This window comes from Gobio gobio (genome assembly GCF_949357685.1).
Source record: "Gobio gobio genome assembly, chromosome: 14".
Classification (NCBI taxonomy): Eukaryota; Metazoa; Chordata; class Actinopteri; order Cypriniformes; family Gobionidae; genus Gobio; species Gobio gobio.
The window spans coordinates 45,264,440-45,289,196 of record NC_137107.1 but is presented as its reverse complement, the minus strand read 5'-3'; the positions used below and the strand labels follow the sequence as shown (position 1 = coordinate 45,289,196).

At 37.6% G+C, this 24,757-nt stretch overlaps 1 protein-coding gene across 1 annotated transcript in view; it reads right to left on the bottom strand.

The window, feature by feature from the left end:
* Positions 1-8,248: 8,248 nt before the first annotated feature.
* Positions 8,249-24,757, bottom strand: part of smad7 (SMAD family member 7) — an 18,856-nt gene continuing 2,347 nt past the window's right edge. Inside the window, exons 3-4 of the mRNA XM_079834009.1 lie at positions 20,221-20,292; positions 8,249-9,166 (exon numbers count right to left, since the gene is read on the bottom strand). Of these exons, the coding sequence (XP_079690135.1) occupies positions 8,628-9,166; positions 20,221-20,292 (611 nt within the window). The 3' untranslated portion in view covers positions 8,249-8,627. The remainder of the gene's footprint in view (positions 9,167-20,220; positions 20,293-24,757) is intronic.

The window sequence follows — 24,757 nt, the reverse complement described above, 5'->3', positions numbered from 1 at the left end:
CAAACGTGCTGCGTAACAAGACTGAACCTCATTGGTTCTTGCGGAAGCTCAAACGTGCTGCGTAACAAGACTGAACCTCATTGGTTCTCGCTGAAGCTCAAACGTGCTGCGTAACAAGACTGAACCTCATTGGTTCTTGCGGAAGCTCAAACGTGCTGCGTAACACGAGACTGAACCTCATTGGTTCTTGCGGAAGCTCAAACGTGTTGCGTAACACGAGAATGAACCTCATTGGTTCTCTCTGAAGCTCAAACGTGTTGTGCAACACAATTGTGGCAAATGTTTGAATCTCTCTGAATTTGTTACTTCCATGCTTAAAACTTTCCTACATAACCTGGCTTTTCATTCGGTAGAAGAAAAAAAACATGATACAAAATCCCACAGATCTACATTGACAAGGAGTCAGAGTTTAGATTTCTTGAGAATTGGCTTGGTTCAGTAAAATAAACCACTCAGAACCCTAGCAACCGCCTAGGAACATGACCCAGTCTTGGCACTAGAATATCATAGACATCGGGGATGGACTCGTTTGATTTGGTACAGTGTTAGCGTATCAATAAATTTAGTATTTCATTTTGAATTTTCTGTGTATAAAGTTCTTTTTTTCAATCTTGAAGAAAATAATATCAAGGACATAATCAAGTATAGTTGTACTAGAAACAAAGAAGGATATTTTGTATCAGCGACTGCAGCCATCTGTTTCTATGGAGACAGAAGTTTCTGAGTTTGATGTTATTTTCTTGGTTTGAGCATGTGAGAGAGAACAAGATCTACACAATAGGTGGTGTTCGTCTGCGCACGTGTGTGTTTGTGTGTTTCCTCACTGTAATTTATGGCAATCCACAAAGGAATTCAAACAACTCAGCTTTTCCCCAACAACAGCCAGAGAACACAACTCTCTAGCTCTCAGATTTCTGGGCTCAGTCTCATTGCTGCAGTGGATTCTCTCACACACACACACACACACACACACACACAAAGCGTTTATAAGTCCTGTGAGCTCAGGGGTCTGTTCACTTCCTCTGGGCTCCTGTTTTCATATTGAGATTGTTGTATACGGAGTCATTTATAGACGTGTTTATCTGATGATTTAGGACTATCTGAGAGTTTGTAAGAAGCTAACTATGAAGAAGTGAAATGTGATGATCCTCAAAACATATAATGATGCTCGTTAAAGGTCCACTGAAGTCCCTTGAAACGCGCAGCATTATTCAATGTGTTGACGTCATTTCCACTGAAACAGGAAGAGAGGGTGGGGCATATCGAACAGCTCCTCCCCTTTTTTTAAATAGCCAATAGCGTTTCGTTTACATCACGAGCTGTTGAGCTCAGTAAAGCGGCAGTTTCCTCCTAATCTCTAACCGTTTCTCCTCCATATCGCTTTAAAATACATCAACTCGATCACATGATCCGCTCAGTGTTATCGTGTCTCTGGACCGGAGCTGCGGCGGTTTCACTGACATTAACGTGAAACCAGACTTCATTTCCCCCTAAGTTACACTGAATCGTTCTCTATCCCCAATATAGTGCACTATGTGCCCTTCACCATGTAGAAAACAGTAAATGAGTGAACAAGCGACCGATTTCAGCCTCAGAAATGCAGAGTGATGTCATCAAAATCATTGATACATATTGGCAGAAGAGAGAAATTGTAAGTTATGAATGTTTATATCTTCTAAATGTGAATGTTTCGGAGCACAGCTTATAGATAACAGTAAAACTAGCATATTCATACTAAAGGCCAAAAAACTTTTTGATTTCATTGGGACTTTAAAGGCTGGGACACACTAACCAGCTAGCAGCGACGAAAGCCAACCCTTTCAGCTAGCATGCTCGTTCTGCGCCTGCGTGTAAATGAGACAAATGTCTATTTCTGCAGATATATTCGTCTATATTCATCATTCAAAAGGGAAACCAACACTACAGGCTGCAGATACAAATCGTAAACAAATCAGTGCGCACCTACCTTTTTAAACATCAATCCTGCTGATCACGTTCTTTATTAAACTCCGCTCATGTTAATATTAAAATATTTCCCCAGGAACACTCGGTAAGATGACGTAAAATTAGCCTAATTTTGACTTCTTTACTCAATGTTTTGCTCAACATTATATTACACTGAGAACTACACCCACTAGAGGGGAACGTAATCAGCGAAAGGAAATATAATATATAAAACTGACATTTGGATATTTGACTTAACAGTGACCAAATGTTTACTGCACATATAGGCATACTGAGGCATACTGAGTGTCAGGAACCCAAAAGTTACCCATTCTTCCTGCTGAAGCTTCACGTTTTATTGCCTGTATCCACTTTTGTCTCCTTAAACCAGGGGTCTCCAAACTCGGTCCTGGAGGGCCACTGTCCTGCAGAGTTTAGTTCCAGCCCCAAATAAACAAATAAAGGCCTTCTGAAGCGAATCGATGCGTTTGTGTCAGAAAAATATACATATTTAAAATGTTATTAAGTAAAATAACTAGCTTCTTGCAGACAGCCAAATGATAACAACTGAACTGAGGCATGCGCAGAGGTTTGGCTCGATCCTCTGAGCATCTTACTGAAATAATTTTAATATAACTCTGATTGTATTCGTCTGAAAGAAGAAAGTCATTTATAGGATGACTTGAGGGTGAGTAAATCATGGGCTAATTTTCATTTTTGGGTGAACTAACCCTTTAAGTCTTGTGTCTTTACAGGATGTGTTTTAAATTATGTTTACTTCCTTATGATGATTGTGTGTTACTGTAATCACATTTTGTTTCCCATCTTCTGTCTAAATGAGTGACTGTAGTGTGCGTTTATGTAGCTATTATATGTTGGAGACAACATTTTCTCAGGAAGGAGCCTCGTCTGACAAAACTTTCCTTTGTGGACGACCTCAAAGGTAAGAAAATGATTCATAAGGGTTTGGTTAGGGTAGGGTTTTTCGGTCATAATTATAATTAGCTTCATTTGAAAACAACAGAAGTCTGTCATGCGACCTAATTTAGATGTGTGTTGTGAAAGACCACTGAACGCGAGTGTCTTGTTACCAGATTAACTGTTGTTTTTCTGTGAAAAGCAGCTTTTTGTGATGAATTTTCAACTTCGATGAAGCTCAGACTAGGGTTATTAACTAAAATCATACAAAAGATATGTTCGTTATCAAAATAAACACACAACAAAACTGACAGCGGTGAGAAACCAGCAGTTAAGAAATCCTCTGATCATAGCCATGTGAATATGTTTGCATTAGCTTTGCAATTCACCGGCATAACGTCGACAGGTGAGGCAATTAAAATCGCATTGTTATGATAGTTTGCTTGTAAAGTAGCCTATATTTGAGACGACTGTAGGCAACCTTCACATAACAGCAGAATACGGTTCACAGTTCACACACTATATGGTGTTTTTACGGCAGTGACAACCACATTGACCATTTTTTAACCAAACTCGCACATGAAAATGTCCATACACAACCCGCGTTGTGTGAACTAACGTTAGTCTGCCACGTGCAAGAGTCTCCTAAGGGGTTTTATGTGTGGTGGTTTTGCTTTCTGTAACTCACAGAGATGGAGAGATGAGCGGTGTGTGTCGTATGAAGGTGTTAGATCCAGTTACTGTTCTCCACCGGAGCGGCTCCTGTCGGTTTTGTGCTCCATGTGCGACTCAAATGCCGCGCGAGTCGCTGCAAACGACGTGACTCACGTGAGACTCAAGTCCAACCGTTAAAGGGTCCGGCTCGCTCGCGTTTACATTGGTCTATATAGCTAATTTTGTCCTTCATGACAACTGTGAGGGGGGTGATATATATATATATATATATAGTATAACCTGTATCTGGAGTGGAAGAAAATTGAGAGTCAGGTTTACGCTAAAAATATTTGTCAGGTAGCTGTGCATTTAAACATTACCCAGACAAATCTTCCTGGACTGAACCACCAGGGCTATCTCAGATCTATATCCGTTAGAGCGGATCTAAACGGATCGTCCTCGCACCGGAGGGATTTCGATTTATCGCGCTCCCGTCTCTCAAACTCTTCCAGCTAGACAGCCTTAACAAAATAATAAAAATTATAATAAAACATTAAATAAAAAAAGTATAATTAAAACAGTTATAATAGGAATTAAAAGAAATAAAGATGAAATCCCCTATCTGGGGTGGAAGAAAATGGAGAGTCAGGTTTACTTTTAAAATATTTGTCAGGTAACTGTGCGTTTAGACAATACCCTTACAGACAAATCTTCTTGGCCTAACTGGAGGGCTATCTCAGAATGTTTTACCCGTCAGAGCTGATCTAAACGGATCTTCCTCGCACCGGAGGGAGTACTCAAAAAATATTTGTCAGGTAACTGTGCATTTAAACATTACCCTAACAGACAAATCTTCCTGGACGGGAACACCAGGGCTATCTCTACTTTTTCGACCATCAGAGTGGATCGACCTCTTGATGAGGCACCAAGGTAGCCTGACAAGCCAGACCCATATCAAGATGTTGGGTCTGGGAACACACCATTGGCAGGGCTCAATCCGAGGGGTGGGACAAACGGTTGTCTTTTAAATCCCCTCTGCACGCAATTGGATAGCGCTACAACCAACCAGAGAACAACGTGAAGTGGAGCTAGTTGATGGATTAAACTTTCGCCGTATCCGGTCGGCAAAACTCCGAACACGTCTTCCTTTCTTAAGAATGACTTCAGTGCCGTTATTTGTTCTTTCCTCAAAGAAAAGCTTAACTCTTAAGTTAAAACTTAAGTCTTCCAGAGTTCGAAAGATCGCCGTTCGCCAGCTTTTTTTTTTTTACGAGTAACACGCGGTAGCATGCGGAACCGCCGCAACTCTGCCGTGACGTGCCGTCATTATGTTAAGCCTGCCCACCGACTCTATACACGATGTGATTGGCCTGACCAGAGTTAGATTTTTCCAGCTCGCAGGTCTACCGAGAGTTGCTAGACTACTTTTGCGGCAAATTAAATTTGCTGCCGCTAGGGTGCGTCTAGATTTCTAGGCTAGCAACGGACATTTTCGGGAACTTCGGGAGGAGATTGGAGCTTTAACTTTAATTTCTACATTTCCATAATTACATTTTATTTCACAAAAAGTTGCTGATAGGTGGGAATATGGGCGGGACCTTGATATCAAGGCTCCACTTCGCGCTCACGACTGCGCAGACTCAAGACCCAAGATGTCAGTGCCATATTTGGACACTGGTGGCTTGACTTCAGATTCTCGCCGAAAGTAGTAGGACATTCGGACATACTACTCGGTTGGCGTACTGTTTTTCGCATACAATATAGATGCGAAGTATTCGATTTCGGAGGGAGCCAATGTGAATGTAGCCTATAGATCTGGCTATGTGAGACTATAGTTTTAATTAATCCTTTTTCTTTGCATGACACGTTGACATTACAGTACAGAATAGCTCTTTCGGCACTATCCTGAATGGAAGAGAGGCTCTCGGGAGCGCGTGTAAAAATTTTCCCGGCAAAAACGTCCCGAGTCCTTCACATATGGCAACTAGGAAGGCGGGGACGGTCACGTGATATATTCTTTGAAATAACAAAAAAAAAAACTATTATGCACATATTAGAGCATATGAATGTGGATTTCAGAGCTTCAGGGAAATTAAAGAAAAACTTCTAATTTCAGCCAGTTCTTCACACAAAGTCATGAGTCATATGGACGACAGTTACGATACTTTTGTCTTTTTTTGGACCATGACAGATTCTTCAAAACGGGTTTAACAACATGAGGGCGAGTAAACAACAGACACTTCATTAGTGGGTGAACTATCCCTTTATCCCTTTAGACGCAGAGGGACAGAAGAGGAAGATCAAACAGCATGGCGGTGGTTCACTGAAGCCACAGGCGCTTTGGCTCCATGTCAGAGTCAGTAGCGGTTTTCAGCCGATGGCTGGTCGTAGCGTGTGAAGAGCGAACGGAAAGCACTTGGGCGTATGAGGGTAAAGCCGTTATCTGATTGATGAGAAAGAGGAAAATAACATCAGATAAAGTGTTTTCTCCAGGGTGAAGTGAAGCAGGTATTGGCTTGTGCGGGGTCTGGGCGACCTCATGCACTCACACACATTCATTTATGCAAAATATAAATAAATAAATAACAAAAGTAAATTTTGCATAAAGAAAATTATGCCTTTTTTTTAGAATCAAGACATTACTTTCTGTAGTTATCATTCCCACCCCACCCTTCCCAAATATCTTCCCTAATATCAGTATTTTTCCAAGTCATCTCAATGGCAAAAAGTGTCCCAGGGTGATTGGGACTCTTTTTGCCATTGAGATTTTATATATATATGTCCCTCAAACACGCTTAAGATCTATGGGTGACAGGGCTTTCTCTTCTATGTACCTGTCCTTTGGAATTCTCTGCCTCTTGAACTCAGACCTATGCCATTTTTTAAAATTCAACTTAAGACATTTTTTTTTAAACTAGCATTTGCTTGTTGATGTTTTTCTTTTTTTTAATCATTTGTACACTGTTTATTTTGTGTACAGGGCTTTTATATAGCGCTTTTACATATAGAAGGGGGGAATCTCCTCAACCACCACCAATGTGCAGCATTCACCGGAATGATGTGACGGCAGCCATATTGCGCCAGAAAGCCCACCACACACCAGCTGATTGGAGGAGAGGAGATCGAGTGATGAAGCCAATCAGTATGTGGGGATTATTAGGAGGCCAATGGGCAAATTTAGCCAGGATGCCGGGGTTACACCCCTACCATATATTAAAAATTCATCAAATTCACTAAAAACATCTTTATCCACCCATGACAAGTATGACCTGAATGTTTCTTGAGATTTTGTCCACCCATGACATAGTCATATTTTGTAAAAAGTGTGTTTTTTTATATTCATAATGGACATTTTGCTTTATATTATTCAGCTAGTGTGTGTATATTCTGCTGCAAATTGCTGCAGATTTTTGGATGAAACATCATCCCACTTGTGCACATATTCAATAATTGTCTATAAACAAATAATCAATAATGACTCTAAACTGCAAAGATTCCCATTAAAACTAAACATGATTTCACAGGAGAAACATTAAAAGTAAAAGTTTAAAGTTAAAAGATCTAAAACCTCTGATCTGATGCTTTTTTATGCAGTTTCAAAGTGTTGAACTATTAAACTGTTGATTTCAACAAAGCAAGCCTATTATGTGTGTCTTTTTCAGAAGCATACTTGTTTGTACTGATGCTTGAGTTATCAAGATGGCTGCTGCCGGGGCAAATGGCCCGTCCCTCAGGGCAGAGACGAGCCGGCAGCGCTGAGAGCTTCTCCTTTGTGTTTGTGGATGAGCCGTCCTGTGCTTCCTTAGACAGTGATCTGAAGGGTTAGAGAGATTTCACCCTTCAATAGAGCTGTTTTACTTTGAATTATCTTTAAAGTCAGACAGTTTGGTCTTCATTTTTTTAAGGCGAACCATTCCTTGAAAATGTATTAATTGTAAAGTTTTATTTACTCGACCATTTGTCCTTGCTTATGGTGTAATTGGCTGGTTTTGTGTTCACAGTTCAGTGTCTTTGTGGAGTTTATCAGAAGCAGACTAAATAAGCTCTTCGTATTGGTGTCGGGTCGAGGCATCTGTCCGGTTTCCTGGCCAGCACAAGCTTTAGATGCATTAGGAGAGTTTGGATTACAGAGACCAGGACACCACCATGACACTAATACCCAGGAATACACTTTAGACACCAACATGCTCTGAATCGACCCAAGAAAGACAGACTGAGGAAGAGAGAAAAAGAATAAAACTACATTTCTCTGTTTTCATCATGAAATAACGGCTCAACTTGTATCCGTCTCAGGTCTGCAAGGGAATCTGGGACTGGTGAATGTAGGTCTGTCAGGGCCAGTCGGGTCAGAGCAGGCTTACGGCTGTAATCCCCCCAGCAGACGTCCATATCAGGAGCGGCAGTAGGAGGTGTGGCGCTCGCTCGACGCTCGTCTAGACGGGCCGTAGACGGTTCCCCTCCCCCAGAGACCTGCTGTTCCTGGCACACAACCGGCCCACGGGGCATTCGAGTTACACTGAGGGAATTTTCTCCCACAGAAACTCATTCACATCATTAAATATTGAAACTTGGTACAGATTGAAATAAAATGTGATTGTGAAATTAAAGAGTCTTTTAAGGGGGTCATTAAAGAGATTTTGGCTAAATATGCCATGAATGAGTGAATAAGAGTAAAAAATGAATTTTTCAGGACAAGAAAACAACCGGCACATTGGCAAAACAAACACAAATTCCGAGATATATTCTGTATTTTTTGTTTTATTTTGGCATTTCTTTGTTTGCATTTATATTAAGCAAAGTGCATCTCTTTTTCATCTCATCAACACATTGCACAATACATAAATAACAATGCATATAAAACTTCGTATTTACAGGTAATAATATATTTATATTTAACATAAAATACATTTTAGCTTTTATTTCACTTAATTAAATCTTAGTCATTTATTAAAGTCAAAGTGAGTTTTCGTTTTCCATTTCTCTCATAAAACATCCTCGGCTTCTCGCAAAAACAAAAGAGAAAAACAACATCGTCCGTAAAAGGTAAGGGCTAGTCCGTCTCCATAGCGTGTGAAGGAATGGGGGCGTGGTGAGGGGGGCGGGGCTCGCTGTTACCGGTTGTTAAATATGACCTCCAGCCAGCAGGGGCAGCTGCTGATGAACTGTCTGGTGTAGCACTGTCCCCAGCCCTTCACGAAACTGATCTGGACGGTGAAGCCCGTCCGCGGCTGCTGGCTGAACTCGTGGTCGTTGGGCCGCTGCAGGCTTCCCGCCTTCTCGAAGTCGAAAGCCTTGATGGAAAACCCGGGGAATACTTTATGAACCAGCAGCGTACGTGAGTCGGGGTTGTCCAGTGTGGCTGACTTGATGAATATGGGGTAGCAACTCCGGTTATACACCCACACGCCGTCGGGTTCGCGGCTGAGCTGGATGCCGTAGCCGATCTTGGCCCGAACCATTTGCACCAGTTGACTCTTGTTGTCGGAGGCGAGCTGGCCCAAGCAAAAGCCCGTGCCCTGAGGTAGGTCATAGAAGATGTCCAGAGATGGCTCCTGGACGGAGTAGAGGCGCCCAACGCGGGTCTTTTCCTCCCAGTACGCCACTACACACCAGTGAGGCTGTTCTCCACGCTCCTGAAGAGCCAGGGAATCTATGGAGAGACAAGAAGGACACGGTTATTAATCATGCCAATTTAACTTCAAGTGAACTTCATTGAATCCCTGCTGGAAAAACCAGGGCATCCCAGATTAAGGTGGTCAAACTGGTCCAAATTGGTCTACAAGGTCAATCTGATCAAAAATCAAGACCACCAGTTGGTAGGCCAACTTGTTAACCAACTAGACTAGAATATGACCAACTTAAACCAATAAGAACCATCAGAAACTGGGAGTTTCCAACAGAGTAAAAGTGAGCAAAGTGTTTACTGAGGAAGGAAAGAGAGAGACTTTTATAAACTATGGCAATTCAACATCAACTTCATAGAATCTCTGTTTGAAATACCAGGACAGAATAGGATATGGTGATCAAACTGGTACTTGCTGGTCCAAAGTTGTCTACAAACTCTAGCCAATCTGACCAAGACGGTCTAACAGGTTGAAACCAAGGCCATCGGTGGATAGGCCAACCATCTAAACTAGATTAAGACCAACTTGGAGTAGTGAGTAGGCCAACTGATTAACCATCTAGACTAGAATATGACCAGTAAAACCATCATAAACTGGCTTTACTAGAGTTTCCAACAGAGTAAAAGTGCTGTCGAGGAAGAAAGAAGAGAGCAAAGGTTCAAACCAAGACCACTGGTGGATAGGCCAACCATCTAAACTAGATTATGACCAACTTGGACTAGTAAGAACCATCAGAAACTGGATACACTGTAACAACTTCATTCAATCCTTGCTGGAAAAAACTGAAATTACTAGATTAAGGTGGTACTAGCTGGTCCAAGATGGTCTACCAGCCTGAAACCAAGACCACCAGTGAGTAGGCCAACTGATTAACCATCTAGACTAGAATATGACCAACTTGGACCAGTAAAACCATCATAAACTGGCTTTACTGGAGTTTCCAACAGAGTAAAAGTGTCGTCGAGGAAGAAACAAGAGAGCAGAATGACTAGATTAGACGAGAACTAGTACAAAAAAGGTAAACACACACACACACACACACACACACACACACACACACATTCACACAACATCGCATGCCTTCTATCCAGGAAAACCGTCCTGAGCTCTGCCAAACATATCTTGCATCCTTAATTTCAGATGGCGGAATGTGAGGAATCTGCCGCCCCGCGCGGAGCAGCGCCACTGGCCTCCAGCGCTTGTTTACATTAGCAGTGCTGCTTATCATTCGTCTGGGCCGCCTCTGTTCCGAACGCCAACCCGAACAATGTTCTGACGTCAATGCCACAATAAATCTGCAATCGTGCTCGCCCCCACACCAACCAACAGTTATATAGGATGTAATAATGCAATGAAAACGTAGCCCCGCCTACAGGAAATCTCATTGGTCCATATCCTTCCCCATACATTAAACATCACATTTCATTTTTTTCAGTGAAGACCTGACATCTGGTTGTTAGTACACAGTGTTGCAGTAAAGCAGCTCTTTGTCTGTCTGCAGTGAGGACAGTCTCTCTTTAATCTCAGATCGGGCGAGTAGGCCGTAATTTAGCAGTGTAGTTAATTACGCACCAGCCCAGACTAACTTGATGACTAGAGTAGGTAGAGCCTTCATTACAACCCTTACAAACATGCATGTTTGGATATGTTACCAAGGTAATACCAATTATACACTTTGAAGAGCTTACAGTGCCATTTACGCAGCATGGTATATGAATACAGTAATCAAACAGTATGGGATATATCAAAATAACATAGCATTACTGAACCATGCTACTTTTTGTACCATGAAAAATCAATGTGCCATGGTGCAGTGATGGTAATACCAAATTACTGACATTCATAAACTATAGTATAGAGTAGTACTCGAAGGGATAGTATGTTTGGGATGCATTAAATTTATCAAAATATTCCATTTCAAATAAATGCTGCTCTTTTGAACTTTGTATTCATCTAGGAATCCTGAAAAATTGATAATATTGATACATTGATAATAATCATAAATGTTTTTGAGCAGAAAATCCTCATATCAGAATGATTTCTGAAGGATCATGTGACACTGAAGACTGGAGTAATGATGCTGAAAATGCAGCTTTGATCACAGGAATAAATTACATTTTAACATAGATTCACATAGAAAACAGTGATTTTAAACTGCAATAATATTTCACAATATTACTGATTTTACTGCATTTTTCGTCAAATAAATGCAGCCTTGGTGAGCATAAATCTTACCGCCGCCACTATAGAAACTATAGCAATTCCATACCAATATCATGGCATATCAATATTGTGTGCGTGGTTGCTATGTGTCAGTCTGATGCTATTTTAGTCTGGATAGTTCACTAGTCTCTCTGACGACATCATGAACAGCAAGCAAACCTGAGTAACACACACACACACACACACATCATACACACATACACGCGCGCGCTCGGGGACACACATCATACATCGAATAGACCTTTGAGTTTGTGTGTGTGTGTTCATCCAACACAATGTGTTTAATCAAACAGACACACACAACTGCACAGGATCATGTGCGTGTGTGTGCGTGAGAGAATGGAGGTGTGTGTATAGGTTATGAATTTACTGGCGTGTGTGTGTGGCGTCTCGGTGTCGGTCGGTTGGATGACCACAGTGTCACCCCGAATGACATGGTGACAGCCAGACGCAGAGAGCGTCCTGAAATAGAGTGTGCAACATGACACACACACACACACACACACACACACACACACACACACACACCTCATGTCTTCTGCAGCCTCAAGCGTTCAATTGACATCCTGAACTCTATTAGACCAAACGCTCTCAAGAAGGCCCTTATGATTTCTTATGAATCGTAGAATCCACTCATAAAAATGGACGTTTCTGTATAGCATGGACTGTGGCAAATTTTGGATTAATATATCAAAAATAGGGCTGTCAAATTCATCAAAATTACAATTACAATATGGACTAGTGTCAGTAATTATTGCACAGGAACATGAGCTCGAAGGTCTCCATGACAAACCACCAAAAGAAAAGTCTTGAAGACATCATGATACAAATATATCACTATTGTACAGTAAAATGTACTTCTCATAGTAATAGTAGAAATAATAATATAATTATTATAATTTAGAGCTTTTTTACAATCATGTTTTAATTTATACTGTAGAATACAATACAGCACTTTATTCGACTAAAATGTAATATTGTATTATAAATTAATTGTACTACATTGTAAAATATTGATTTAATTAAGTTTTAGACATTGATTTGACATGCTGTTTAATGACTAAAATTAAACCATAAAAATGGAAAAATTATAAGAGAAAACATTTCATTTGTTTGTAATAAATAAACAAAACAGAATTTGGGAAAAAATAAAACAAGATTTCTAAACCTCTCTCTCTCCCATCCCCCAAGCAGTTTTGTTCTGTCTTTCTGTCTTCTAGAGGGGACAAAAAGACTCTTTACACACACACACACACACACACACACACTCAGGGTCTTTGTTTGTGGTTGAGCTGCTGCTGAAGTCAAATCTCCATTTAGAGCTTTACTGCCTCAGGTAACAAACCATCCTTCCTCTGTCCACACTGGCTCCCTTTGGTCTGAGCGCTCAAACACACACACACACACACACACACACACACACACACACACACACACACACACACACACACACACACACACACACACACACACACACACACACACACACACACACACACACACACACACACACACACACACTGGTGTTTTCGGCATATGTCGGGCAAAGTTTTTCCATTTAAGGAGACTCAGCTTTTTAAACAGTCACTTTGTACAAGAAACGAACAAAAAACAGCACAAAAGTGTCTGGACATCTAATGGAATCACACACACATACATGCAGACGCGAGTCACTCAGCAGTCTGGAGAAGTTAATGATTCTTTCTGTCTGTCTCCACACACACACACACACTCGAGGGAAGTCGGTGTTTTTATTGATCGCCTCGCGTCTGGCTGAGGTTCACGGGAGGCGACGGCCTCTTTTACGACCAGTCAGCGCTCTTATCCACTGACAGCGCACGCGGATTGAGTGAGCGGCATGCCTGCTGGAGGAGATGCCAAGAGGTCAGGGGTCAGAGGTCAGGGGCCACTTCTAAAGCTAAACCAATGATGACGACAACCCACAACGACATTCAACATGGGTTATGCTAACTCTTCAGACCCCAGAAACACAAGAGTATAAGTACACAGAAGCAAAACAATGGGCCAATAATAGTGTGACGGCAAAAATCCTATTTGCAATTCTTCTGTGAAAAATTGGGATTGCGATTTTAAAAAAGTGCCAGGTTTATCAATATGACTATAAAATAATAATAATAATACTTAATATATTATATTTATAATGAATATTATATTAGTAATGAATTACTATTATTATTACTAAAAATATTAAACAAAATAAGAAACATTACTATTGTTATATTTTACAGTAAAATACAAAAATTAGCATTTAAGAAAAAAAAATATTACTATTGTTACTAAATAAAAAAAGATTGAACGAAATAAGAAACATTAATTTTGTAATATTTAATTTTATGTAAAAAATAAAATATGAGTATTTAAGATTTTTTGTTACTACGATTATTATATTACTAAATAAAAATATTAAACGTTACAAAAAATGTGAGCATTTAAGAAAAACAAAATATTATATTATTACTAAATATATAAAAATATTTAAGACAAAATACTAATATTTAAATAATTAATATGAATATTTTATATTCTAAATAAAAATATTAAACAAAATAAGAAACATTACATTAAATAAAAAATTTGCATTTAAGAAAAAAATATGATTATTGTTATAACAATTATTATTATTACTAAATAAAAAAATTGAACAAAATAAGAAACATTACTATTGTAATATTTCACTGTAAAAAATAAAATATGAGTATTTAAGAATTGGTGTTATTTTGATTATTATATTACTAAATAAAAATATTAAACATTACAAAAAATGTGAACATTTAAGAAAAAATATATAATCATTAATGTTATAACAAGTATTATATTATTACTAAATAAAATAAATATATTAAAAATAATATTTAAATAATTAATACTAATATTTTATATTCTAGATACAAATATTAAACTAACATTTCACTATAAAATAAATATAAAAATAGTAGTTTATAATTTTTTTTTTTCGTTATTACGATTATTCTTATAACTAAATACAAATATTACAAAAATCTGTAAATGTACAATATTTACTTATATATAATATTTACTTGCGAACCTACATCTAACCACAGAAGAAGACCGTTTACACTATAGCGCCTCTTGTGGTAACTTCTTGAACCACAAACTAGCAAGCAACACACGGCCGAGCTCGCGTAGCTAGAAGCGTTAGCATTAACACACTTGTGCAGAGTTCGTGTCAGGCACTACAAAATGATTACACACAACTGGCAGACGTTTAGGATTCGTCATGCAAAACACCAACTAAACAAACAAACCCCGAGGCAACTTCTCTGATGTGTGTGTGTGTGTGTGTGTGTGTGTCAGTTACGGCTCTATAAATATTATCTTTTTCCTCGGGCGCCGGTATTATAGCAACAATCTCACACACGCTCGACCGAGAGACGTGCGGACGGACAGTCGGACAGAAATGTTTGGCAGCTTCTTTGTTTGGAAGTCAATAAAGGAAACTGGCAATTAGATGGAGAGCCATTACATAACACACACACACACACACACACACACACACACACACACACACACACACACACACACACAGTCAGGAAAACCAGCAACGCACAGGAAATACTTCATGTTGTCCTCCATTGTGCACTAATACGTGGATCAGATCCCTCAGATTTTATGACGCACAGGTCGTATACTGTACGCTCGCTGTGGGAGTGTCGGGGCAAAGGAAACGGTTTATTACATCATGTTGATTAAGAGGTCAAAGGTCAGCCGTGTAACTCTCTCCCCCAATAAAAAGCCACGATGGTCTTACCTACATTTATATTGTTAAAAAGTATTTATTATATTATATTATAGCACTGGTCGAGCCTGAGCGGATTGTGTGTTATTATATTATATTATATTATGTCATATTATATTATATTAATTATATTATATTATATTATATTATATTTTATTTTTTTATTATATTATATTTTATTATATTATACTATATTATATTTTATTATTATATTATATTTATTATATTTTATTTTATTATGTTATATTTTATTGTATTATTATATTATATTAATTATATTATATTTTATTATGTTTTATTTTATTATTATATTATATTTATTATATTATGTTTTATTTTATTATTATATTATATTATATTATTTTATATTATATTATATTTGATTTTATTTGATTAATTATATTATATTTATTATATTATGTTTTATTTAATTATTATATTATATTTATTATATTTTATTTTATTATATTATGTTATGTTATATTTTATTGTATTATTATATTATATTAATTATATTATATTTTATTATGTTTTATTTTATTATTATATTATATTTATTATATTATGTTTTATTTTATTATTATATTATATTATTTTATATTATATTATATTTGATTTTATTTGATTAATTATATTATATTTATTATATTATGTTTTATTTTATTATTATATTATTTTATATTAATTATATTATATTTTATTTTATTAATTATATTATATTAATTATATTATATTTTATTAATTATATTATATTAATTATATTATATTTTATTAATTATATTATATTATATTTATTATATTATATTTTATTATTATATTATATTATATTATATTATATTATATTATATTATATTATATTTATTATATTATATTATATTATATTTTATTAATTATATTATATTATATTTTATTTTATTATTATATTATGTTATGTTATGTTATGTTATATTATATTATATTATATTATATTATATTATATTATATTATATTATATTATATTATATTATATTATATTATATTATATTATATTATATTTATAACAGCACCGGTCGAGCCTGTTGAGCGGAGGCGCCTGTGATGTGCTTTCTTGTTTAGACGGTAAATAATTATAGTGTTCATTTCAATTGTTCATTGCAATAGAGCAGCCAGTCAGACCGGAGACGCTGAAGGAGCTTCTGAATGAACGGATCATGTGTGTGCGTGAGAAAGCGTCCCGCCGCTCTGTGTGTTTAGTTAAGCGATTAGATTGCGGTTTAAGAAAATGTTTGTGGCTGAGGTGTCTGGATCCTGAGGGCATCTGTGCTGACATTGTCTTCTGTCTTCCTTTATTTTGAGCCTGAAATGCACGAAGAACTGAAGCCAAACGTCCAGCTTGATTGAGGAAGTGGTTGGTAACGAGTGAAACGCACAACAAAGCGTTCCCAGTTCAAAACATGTCGTCAAACGAAGGCGCTCTGGACGTTCAAGGAGCTGCTTTGTGTCATTTTCTCAAAAATGTTTTCTTTCCGCTTGGCGGAGGCGCCCGAGAGGCCCTACCCAAGACTCAAGGCTTTTTCCTCCGAGGCATGATGTCATTTCCTGTGCTGCCCTTTCCTCCTCGGCTAACCCAAACAACCCTGGAATGAGGCGGGAGGTTGTCACGGTAACAAGGCTGCCTGTAGGCCCCTCAAGGGGGGGATTACAGTTGCCGAGGGCCCTACAGACATTCACGGGACCTTCATAAAGGCCTGATTGTGGATCTGGCAGAAAGGTTTCAAGAACAGCTGAACCGGATGAGGTGCGATACACTTCCCAAATAAAGTCATTTATATCCACGTCGGAAGCAAAGATGTTTAATATACAAGTTAGAACGAGGTTCAGTCGAACTGACGAAATCAATTTCACACTCTCAACTATATCCGTTTGAAAAACCAGGGAAAAAACTGCCGAACGACAGAAAACAGTGGCTAACCAACAGACAATATTATGCAGATATTTAGGCAATACTTCAGATAATAATTTAATGTTAGCAAAAGAGATCTACACCTTAAATAAACAGATGTTTTATGCTAAATTTACTCCAAAATATGTTATATTATATGTCAAATGTGTTTAAAACATAGAATAAAATATGGAATAAAATATGTAGATAATTTGACATAAAAGATGTCAATTTTATATATGTATATATATATATATATATATATATATATATATATATATATATATATATATATATATATATATATATATATATATAAAATTAAATATAAAACAAATATTGAAATAAAGCATAAAATTAAACACTAATATCACAGAAATGTAAGCCAATACTAACAATAAGGTCTCATTTTTTAACATTAGTTCTCTTCATTAGTTAATTGTAATTTCATGCATTTTTATTAACATTAAAGGTGCAGTGTGTAACTTTTAGCAGCATTTAGTGGTGAGGTTGTGAATTGCAACCGTCCTCCGCTCACCCCTCCCTTTCGAAGCACAAAGAGAAGCTACGGTGGCCGACACAGGACAAAAATGTCGTCGTCTGAGACAGCAGAGAGTGACTAGCGCTCTGTAGAGAAGTTTGTCCGTTTAGGGACACTGTAGAAACATGGCAGCACAAAATGGCGACTTCTCAGTAAAGGGACGCGCGGTGTGTGTAGAGAGAAATGGCTCATTCTAAGGTAATAAAAACACAACGGTTCATTATATAAGGTCTTTATACACCACTAAAAACATAGTTATATATATTATATTGCATTTCTGCCAATAGATCCTCATAAATACTACACACTGCACCTTTAACAATAATAAATACTATAAACATGTTCATGTTAAATAATGCATTAACTAATGCCAGCAAATGAGTTAAGAAAACCTTTATCTGTCTGTCTGCACAGGAAGTCTGTCTGTTGTGGTTGTCATATTAAGGCTAACTCTTAATAACTTCAGACTAACCCAGACAAACAACGCTCAGACTCTCATCCAATAATCCTGAACAAACACACGCACACACACTCATATGCAACAATTAAGTTCAAGCATGTTACGTAATACGTAGCGGCTCCAAATCTCTCTTTCTGCCCGTCTCATGTCTGGAGCCGCAGATGAAAAGGGCAGAGCGAGTGAATTAGAAGGTCAGAGAGACGCTTGCTTTCATTGGGAGCGTGTTTCCTGTGTGTCGGGCTTTTCTTCCCTCTCTGAGCTCCACTCACTCATTTCAGCAGGAAAAACACACCTCAGCGAGAGGATGAGCGAAAGCCCAGTCGGGAGGAGGTGTTTTTTGCGGGAGAGAAACGGTCGGTCTTTCATCCCACACACACAAACAAGAAACATAAAACAAATGCCGGGGCACCTTCACACTGGAGGCCAGAGAAAGGGAGCAGCTCACACACACACACACACACACACACACACACACACTCATGGCACGCACATCGCTCTGAGTGCTGTACTTTAACATGTGTTTATGTAAAGCTTCCATCATTTTGCTGTTCTTATCTGAAAACCCATCTAAAGACCCTTCACACACACACACACACACACACACACACACACTCCGCCCAGCGCTGAATTAAACACCATCATAAAAACCCTTTAAAGTCGGTGTAATGAGAAACATCTGTACTCAGGAACCCGGCCTAGACCAAACTAATCCTTCTCTCGCTCTCTCTGGGTCTCTCGTAAACACAATCGCCGCTGTTTGTGTGTGTGCTCAGGATGTGACAATCCACCAGGGTTGGTCAACTAAAGAAGAGCAGATCACGAACTAAATCACACACACACACACACACACACACACACACACACACACACACACACACACACACACACACACACACACACACACACACACACACACACACACACACACACACACACACACACACACACACACACACACACACACACACACACACACACACACACACTGTACCCTTGTTTATGTTTTAAAGTCAACACGAAACCACTGTTGTTCTTGTTAACTAAAACTTTTGTTAATTGAAATAAAGCCGAAATAGAATAAAATATAAATATTAGATGTAAAAATTAAACTTTAAAAACTTAAAATAATTTTTTTTTTAGAAATTTTGCAAATAACTGAAATAAATACGTTTGTGTTTTAAAATCAAAGAGAAACCAGTGTTGTTATTTTTAAAACGTTATTTTAAAAAAATGTTATGATTAAAAAAAAAAAAAAAACTTAAAATGAAAACTAGAAATGTTCCTTGCCAACTAACTGAAATAAAAACCAGTGTTGTTATTGTTAACTAAAACTATTAAATATCGTTTCATTAGTTAAATAAAGCTGAAATAAAATAAAATAAAAATATTAGATGAAAAAAATTAAACTTTAAAAACTTTAACGAAAACTAGAAATTTGGCCTTGGCAACTATCTGAAATAAAAACCAGTGTAGTTATTGTTAACTAAAACTATTAAAAACCATTTCGTTAATTGACATAAAGCTGAAATAAAATAAAAATATTAGATGAAAAAATTTAACTTTAAAAACTTTAACGAAAACTAGAAATTTGGCCTTGGTAATTATCTGAAATAAAAACCAGTGTTGTTATTGTTAACTAAAACTATTAAATATCGTTTCATTAGTTAAATAAAGCTGAAATAAAATAAAAATATTAGAAGAAAAAAATAAACGAAAAAAACATAAGCACATAACAAAATTGCTTAAACTAACATTTAATTGAAAGTACTATTAATAATAAATTAATTATTATAAACAACAATAATAAATATAATATAAATAATACTAAAATAACCCTGCAGGTAACACTTCTGTTCTGTGTTAGTTAACGTCCCCCAATAGACATCAGGCGATCAGGAAAGTATTTTTAGACGCACAGGAAGTTGCAACATTTGATGAAAGATTACAAAGGCATAATGTGAAAGACCAGTAATGTGCATTAAGGAAGTAAATATGGTCGATTTTTGATTTCATGTTGACTTTATCGCACATTTCTGAGCCTTAGAAGACAACTTAAGCAGAAACTCTTCATCACAAGTCTCTCTCTCTCTTCCTCATTTTCAGCTCAAGCTCAGAGTTCGTTCAGAGATTCAGATGAGGATGGTCTGGAGCTCTTACCTGAAAACCCCATAGGGGCCGAATACGCCGTTCCCCCAGTTTCAGTGGAAGCAGGCACAGAACCTGGAGAATCTACGGAGAAAAAGAGTGACAGCTGTCAATCACAGGGTTAAAAGACCCGCCCAGATCTTATGACAAATACAGATTGGCCTCGTTTTGGGTAAAACCTTAGTTTCCCGTTCCTTCTACTTTTCTGTCAAGCAAAATAAATAAAGCCTCTCTTGAGTTGAAAGCCTCTGCCAAGAAAGCTAGCGGTGGTTTTCGAGCGAGAGCGGGAGCGCTCTAACAGGAATACACTGTTTAGCAGGATATACTCCATCAAGTCCAAAACAACGAGCTAGTCAGGAAATAGCTGCAGCCTTGAAAACGGCGTACAGTAAATTTTCTAATTGCCGTGCGAGCGGACAGGAAAAACACCCTCTTTCATGTTAACCCTTTAATAAAACGAGCCTGGAATATTGCCTCCATATGTTCTGATCTAACCTCAGTCTCCTTACAATGATCAAACAACTGCAGGAGAAAGTATATCAGTCACAACGAAAGCTGAACGCCTCCCAACGCACTAAGATAATGATGGATCTGATTGGGAGCAGTTTAGCTAGCACCCGGTTCATGCTAACAAAGAGAAGAAGCCATGTAGCTAAAAGAATAGGCTAATGCTAACTTGTGAGGTGCTTTTCAAAATCCCAAGTGTGTCGCTTTGACAAGACTTCTCATCTTTGTTTAAATGCTAAACGCTTATGCTAGGTTTTTGCTAAAAGCACTGACTGAATTTGGGACTAAACATGAACCATTTCCTAGTAAATAATCCATTCAGTTCATGAACTAGACACAATTAAAACCTTAAACCCATGTTTAAAAAGTTGTTTTCGAAGATCTAACAAAGTCAGAAACATAAAATAGCTAAAATAACAGGCTAATGCTAACCTGTGAGGTTAAAATGTCCAACATGTAGATTGGCACCTCTCAAGTTAGCATTAGCCTAACTATCTTCAAAAAGACCACAAAGTAAATTAGCTTTTATGTTTTTCAACGGAATGACTAAATCTGGGACTAAACATGAACCATTTCCTAGTAAATAATCCATTCAGTTCAATGTCTTTACATGAACTAGAGTCTAGACAAAATGAAAACCTTGAACCCATGTTTAAATGTTGTTTTCAAAGATCTAACAGAAACATTAAATAGCTAAAATAACAGGCTAATGCTAGCTTGTGAGGTTAAAATGTCAAACATGTAGATTGGGGTTTTAAAAAGAACCTCTCAAATTAGCATTAGCATTAGCCTGCCTTCCTATCTTCAACAAGACCTCAAAGTAAATTAGCTTTTATGTTTTTCAATGGAATGATTACATTTGGGACTAAACATGAATCGTCTCCTAGTAAATAATCCATTCAGTTCAATGTCTTTACATGAACTAGACACAATGAAAACCTTGCACCCATGTTTAAATGTTGTTGTCGAAGATCTAACAAAGTCAGAAACATTAAATAGCTAAAATAACAGTGAGGTTAAAATTTCCAACATGCACCTCTCAAGTTAGCATTAGCCTTATTATCTTCAACAAGACCTTAAAGTAAATTATCTTAAATGTTTTTCAATGGAATGACTAAATTTGGGACTAAACATGAATCGTCTCCTAGTAAATAATCCATTCAGTTCAGTGTTTTTACATGAACTAGCGCGTCTGACACGAAAGAAAACGTTCCCCATCGCAGGTCATTCAAGAACTAAATATTAGTTTAATGGTAAATAAAATCATAAATCGGATTGGGAGCAGTTTAGCTAGAACCCAGTTTAAGCTAACAAGTCAGAAACACTACATTTTAATAGCTAAAAAAAGCAGGCTAATGCTAACTTGTGAGGTGCCTTTTAAAACCTCATGCGGGTAGCTTGGGGTTTTTGAAAAGAACACCACAAGTTAGCATTAGCATTAACCTGTATTACTATATTTAACAAGACTCCTTCGTCAAATTAGCTTTGCTAAATTAAACACTCACTAATAAAGATTAAATATTTAATTTGTTTACCTTTAACCAACAACAGAGAGGCATAAACCAATTTTAACTTCAAATCTCAGGGGGGAATAAAGTACATTTTAGGGTTAGGGTTTAAATAACTCTTATTTTGCGTTGACATACAAGACATATCATTGTTTTACCGTGGTTTTTGGACATCATGGTGACACCCTGGTATTCTTTAAATGTACCATTAGCATCCGTAGTAAATGAATATGGCAATCATTCAGCCCCTCATGATAATGACTTTTAGTACTAGGATATTAAGGAAATTTAAAGGCCAATTGTGAGCCTGAAGTGTGTCACTTTTCGGAAGCAACTTTCGGAGTTGGACACTTGCCCTGAGCTGTGGTCAGTCTAATGAGACACACGGTCAAACCTGAACCTGACCACAAAGAGAGAGAGAGAGAGAAAGTTGTGGGATCGAGCTGCAGCTTCAAACCAGTCCAACCCCATCAGAAGCTCTTCCTGATCGTCTCGTTTCACAAAAGAATTACATTAAAACCTTCAGAGCTCACAGATTCAAAATGTATGTAAACGTTTGTGTTTAACTCTTCAGGAGTCAACCCGAAACCCAAGCTAACGACGTTTCAATAGTTCAATAGTACCTTTGCTGTCTTTGTCATTATAAGCCTGAATGTTTGTGTTTCTTTTTCTCTTTTGTGTCTCTGTGATTAAGAGCTTAAAACAATTGACATGCAAATTCGCTCACGTCATCGTCACACCTCCTCGTCAGAAGCGGTTACCACTGCAACAGACGCGCGTGTGTGTGTGTGTGTGTGTGTGTGTGACAGCCGCTCACAGACCGTCTCCCTCATCCTGACGTTATCAACGAGGCATAGTCCAACAAGCGTCAAATAACTTCCTCCCAGCGTTCAGTGCCACTCTCTCTTTCAGTCGGAGAAAACCACCGTCTTCCATTGTTCTCTGTTGCTCGTCCAAGAGCCGAACGCAGCTAATGGAAGTGTGTGTGTCCTCACAGGAAACGTCCTCCCCAAACTGGCTTTCCTGTCCTCCACCGCGGCGCCTTTTCTCGTTCACATTCTTGCTTTCCCTCTCAGTCGCTCCGAAACCCCAAACTGATTCATAAAAGAAGAATGACTCAAAGAGCGGGAGCCAATGTCAGTCGGCGTACAGTCGTTCCCACACACACACAAACACACACGCGCACGGACCATCATCTTATGTTATTCGTACTATAAACATCGAGACGCACAAATGTGGACTAAAATTTGTCGTGATTTCGAAACAGGCACTCAAAGCTGAGCGATCTCAAGTGTGTCCTGCGTAAGTGATACTGTTTAACTCGCAGTTTTGGCAAGGATAGAGAAGGATCTTTACGAGGGCGATCGGCAGGAAACCTCATCCGGGGCGCTGCCAAACACAACACACTTATCTGAAGCGAATATACAGGACATACTTATGAGCCATACGGCATTATGGGTAGAGAGAGAGCAAGCGCTCAGAGGAAAGACGCAGAGCGACACTCCCAAAACCTCAGATTAATTCGGCAGATAAATCAGCTCTCAGCTTTTCCTTTATGTGATCCACGTTTTCGAACTCCTCGTCTACATCATAATGCCTGTCACACACTGAATCATTGCCATATTCGTATTTAAACGCTCCAAAAACCTACCAAACGCTCAGCACTTTGGAGTTTAAAAAGGTATTTGGTAATCGTTAGCACCATGGTATACTAAAAACATGCCACAAAAAGATTACTATCGTCAGATACCACGTCTAAACCTACCAAAAGAGTCTCATTATTTTAACGTACCATAGTATTTACATGTGAAGCACACCATTGCAAATGTCCAAAAACCTCAAACTTTTGAAAAGCTCCATATATGCATACATTTGGCAACTTCAACTGATAAGGTGGTTTGAGAAAACCAGGTTACACTTTATTTTACAGTGTCATAACTATAAATAATGTATAATTACATGCAGCTTACCCTAAACCAAACCCTAACCCTATATAGTAAGTACACATATTACTCAGTACTTGAATGTATAATTACAACTTAAAATAAAGGGTTAAAATTCATTTTAAGGTGTTATTGTTACAGTGTAAGAACTGAGTAGTATTAATGAACAACATGCACTTACTATAGGGTTAGGGTTGGTTTAGTTGGATGTAATTTTGCATAATTTACTAAGGTAAGTAGGACACAGTAAAATAAAGTGTTACCAAAAATCAATGGGATTTTATTTACATGGTAAAAACACCCTTTCAAAACCTTAAAATGCAAGTGAAAACTAAACTTTTGAAAAGTTCCACATATGCATACATTTGAGATGAAACGTCAACTTTTAAGGTGGTTTGAGAACATTTAACTTTATTTTACAGTGTCCGTGTTACACGTGTTACTATAGTAATTATATGCAACTAACCTAAACCGAACTTAACCCTATAGTAAGTACACATAGTTAATATATTACTCAGTACTTAAATGTATAATTACACTGTAACATGGCCACCTTAAAATAAAGGGTTACAGTTCATTTAAAGGTGTCAT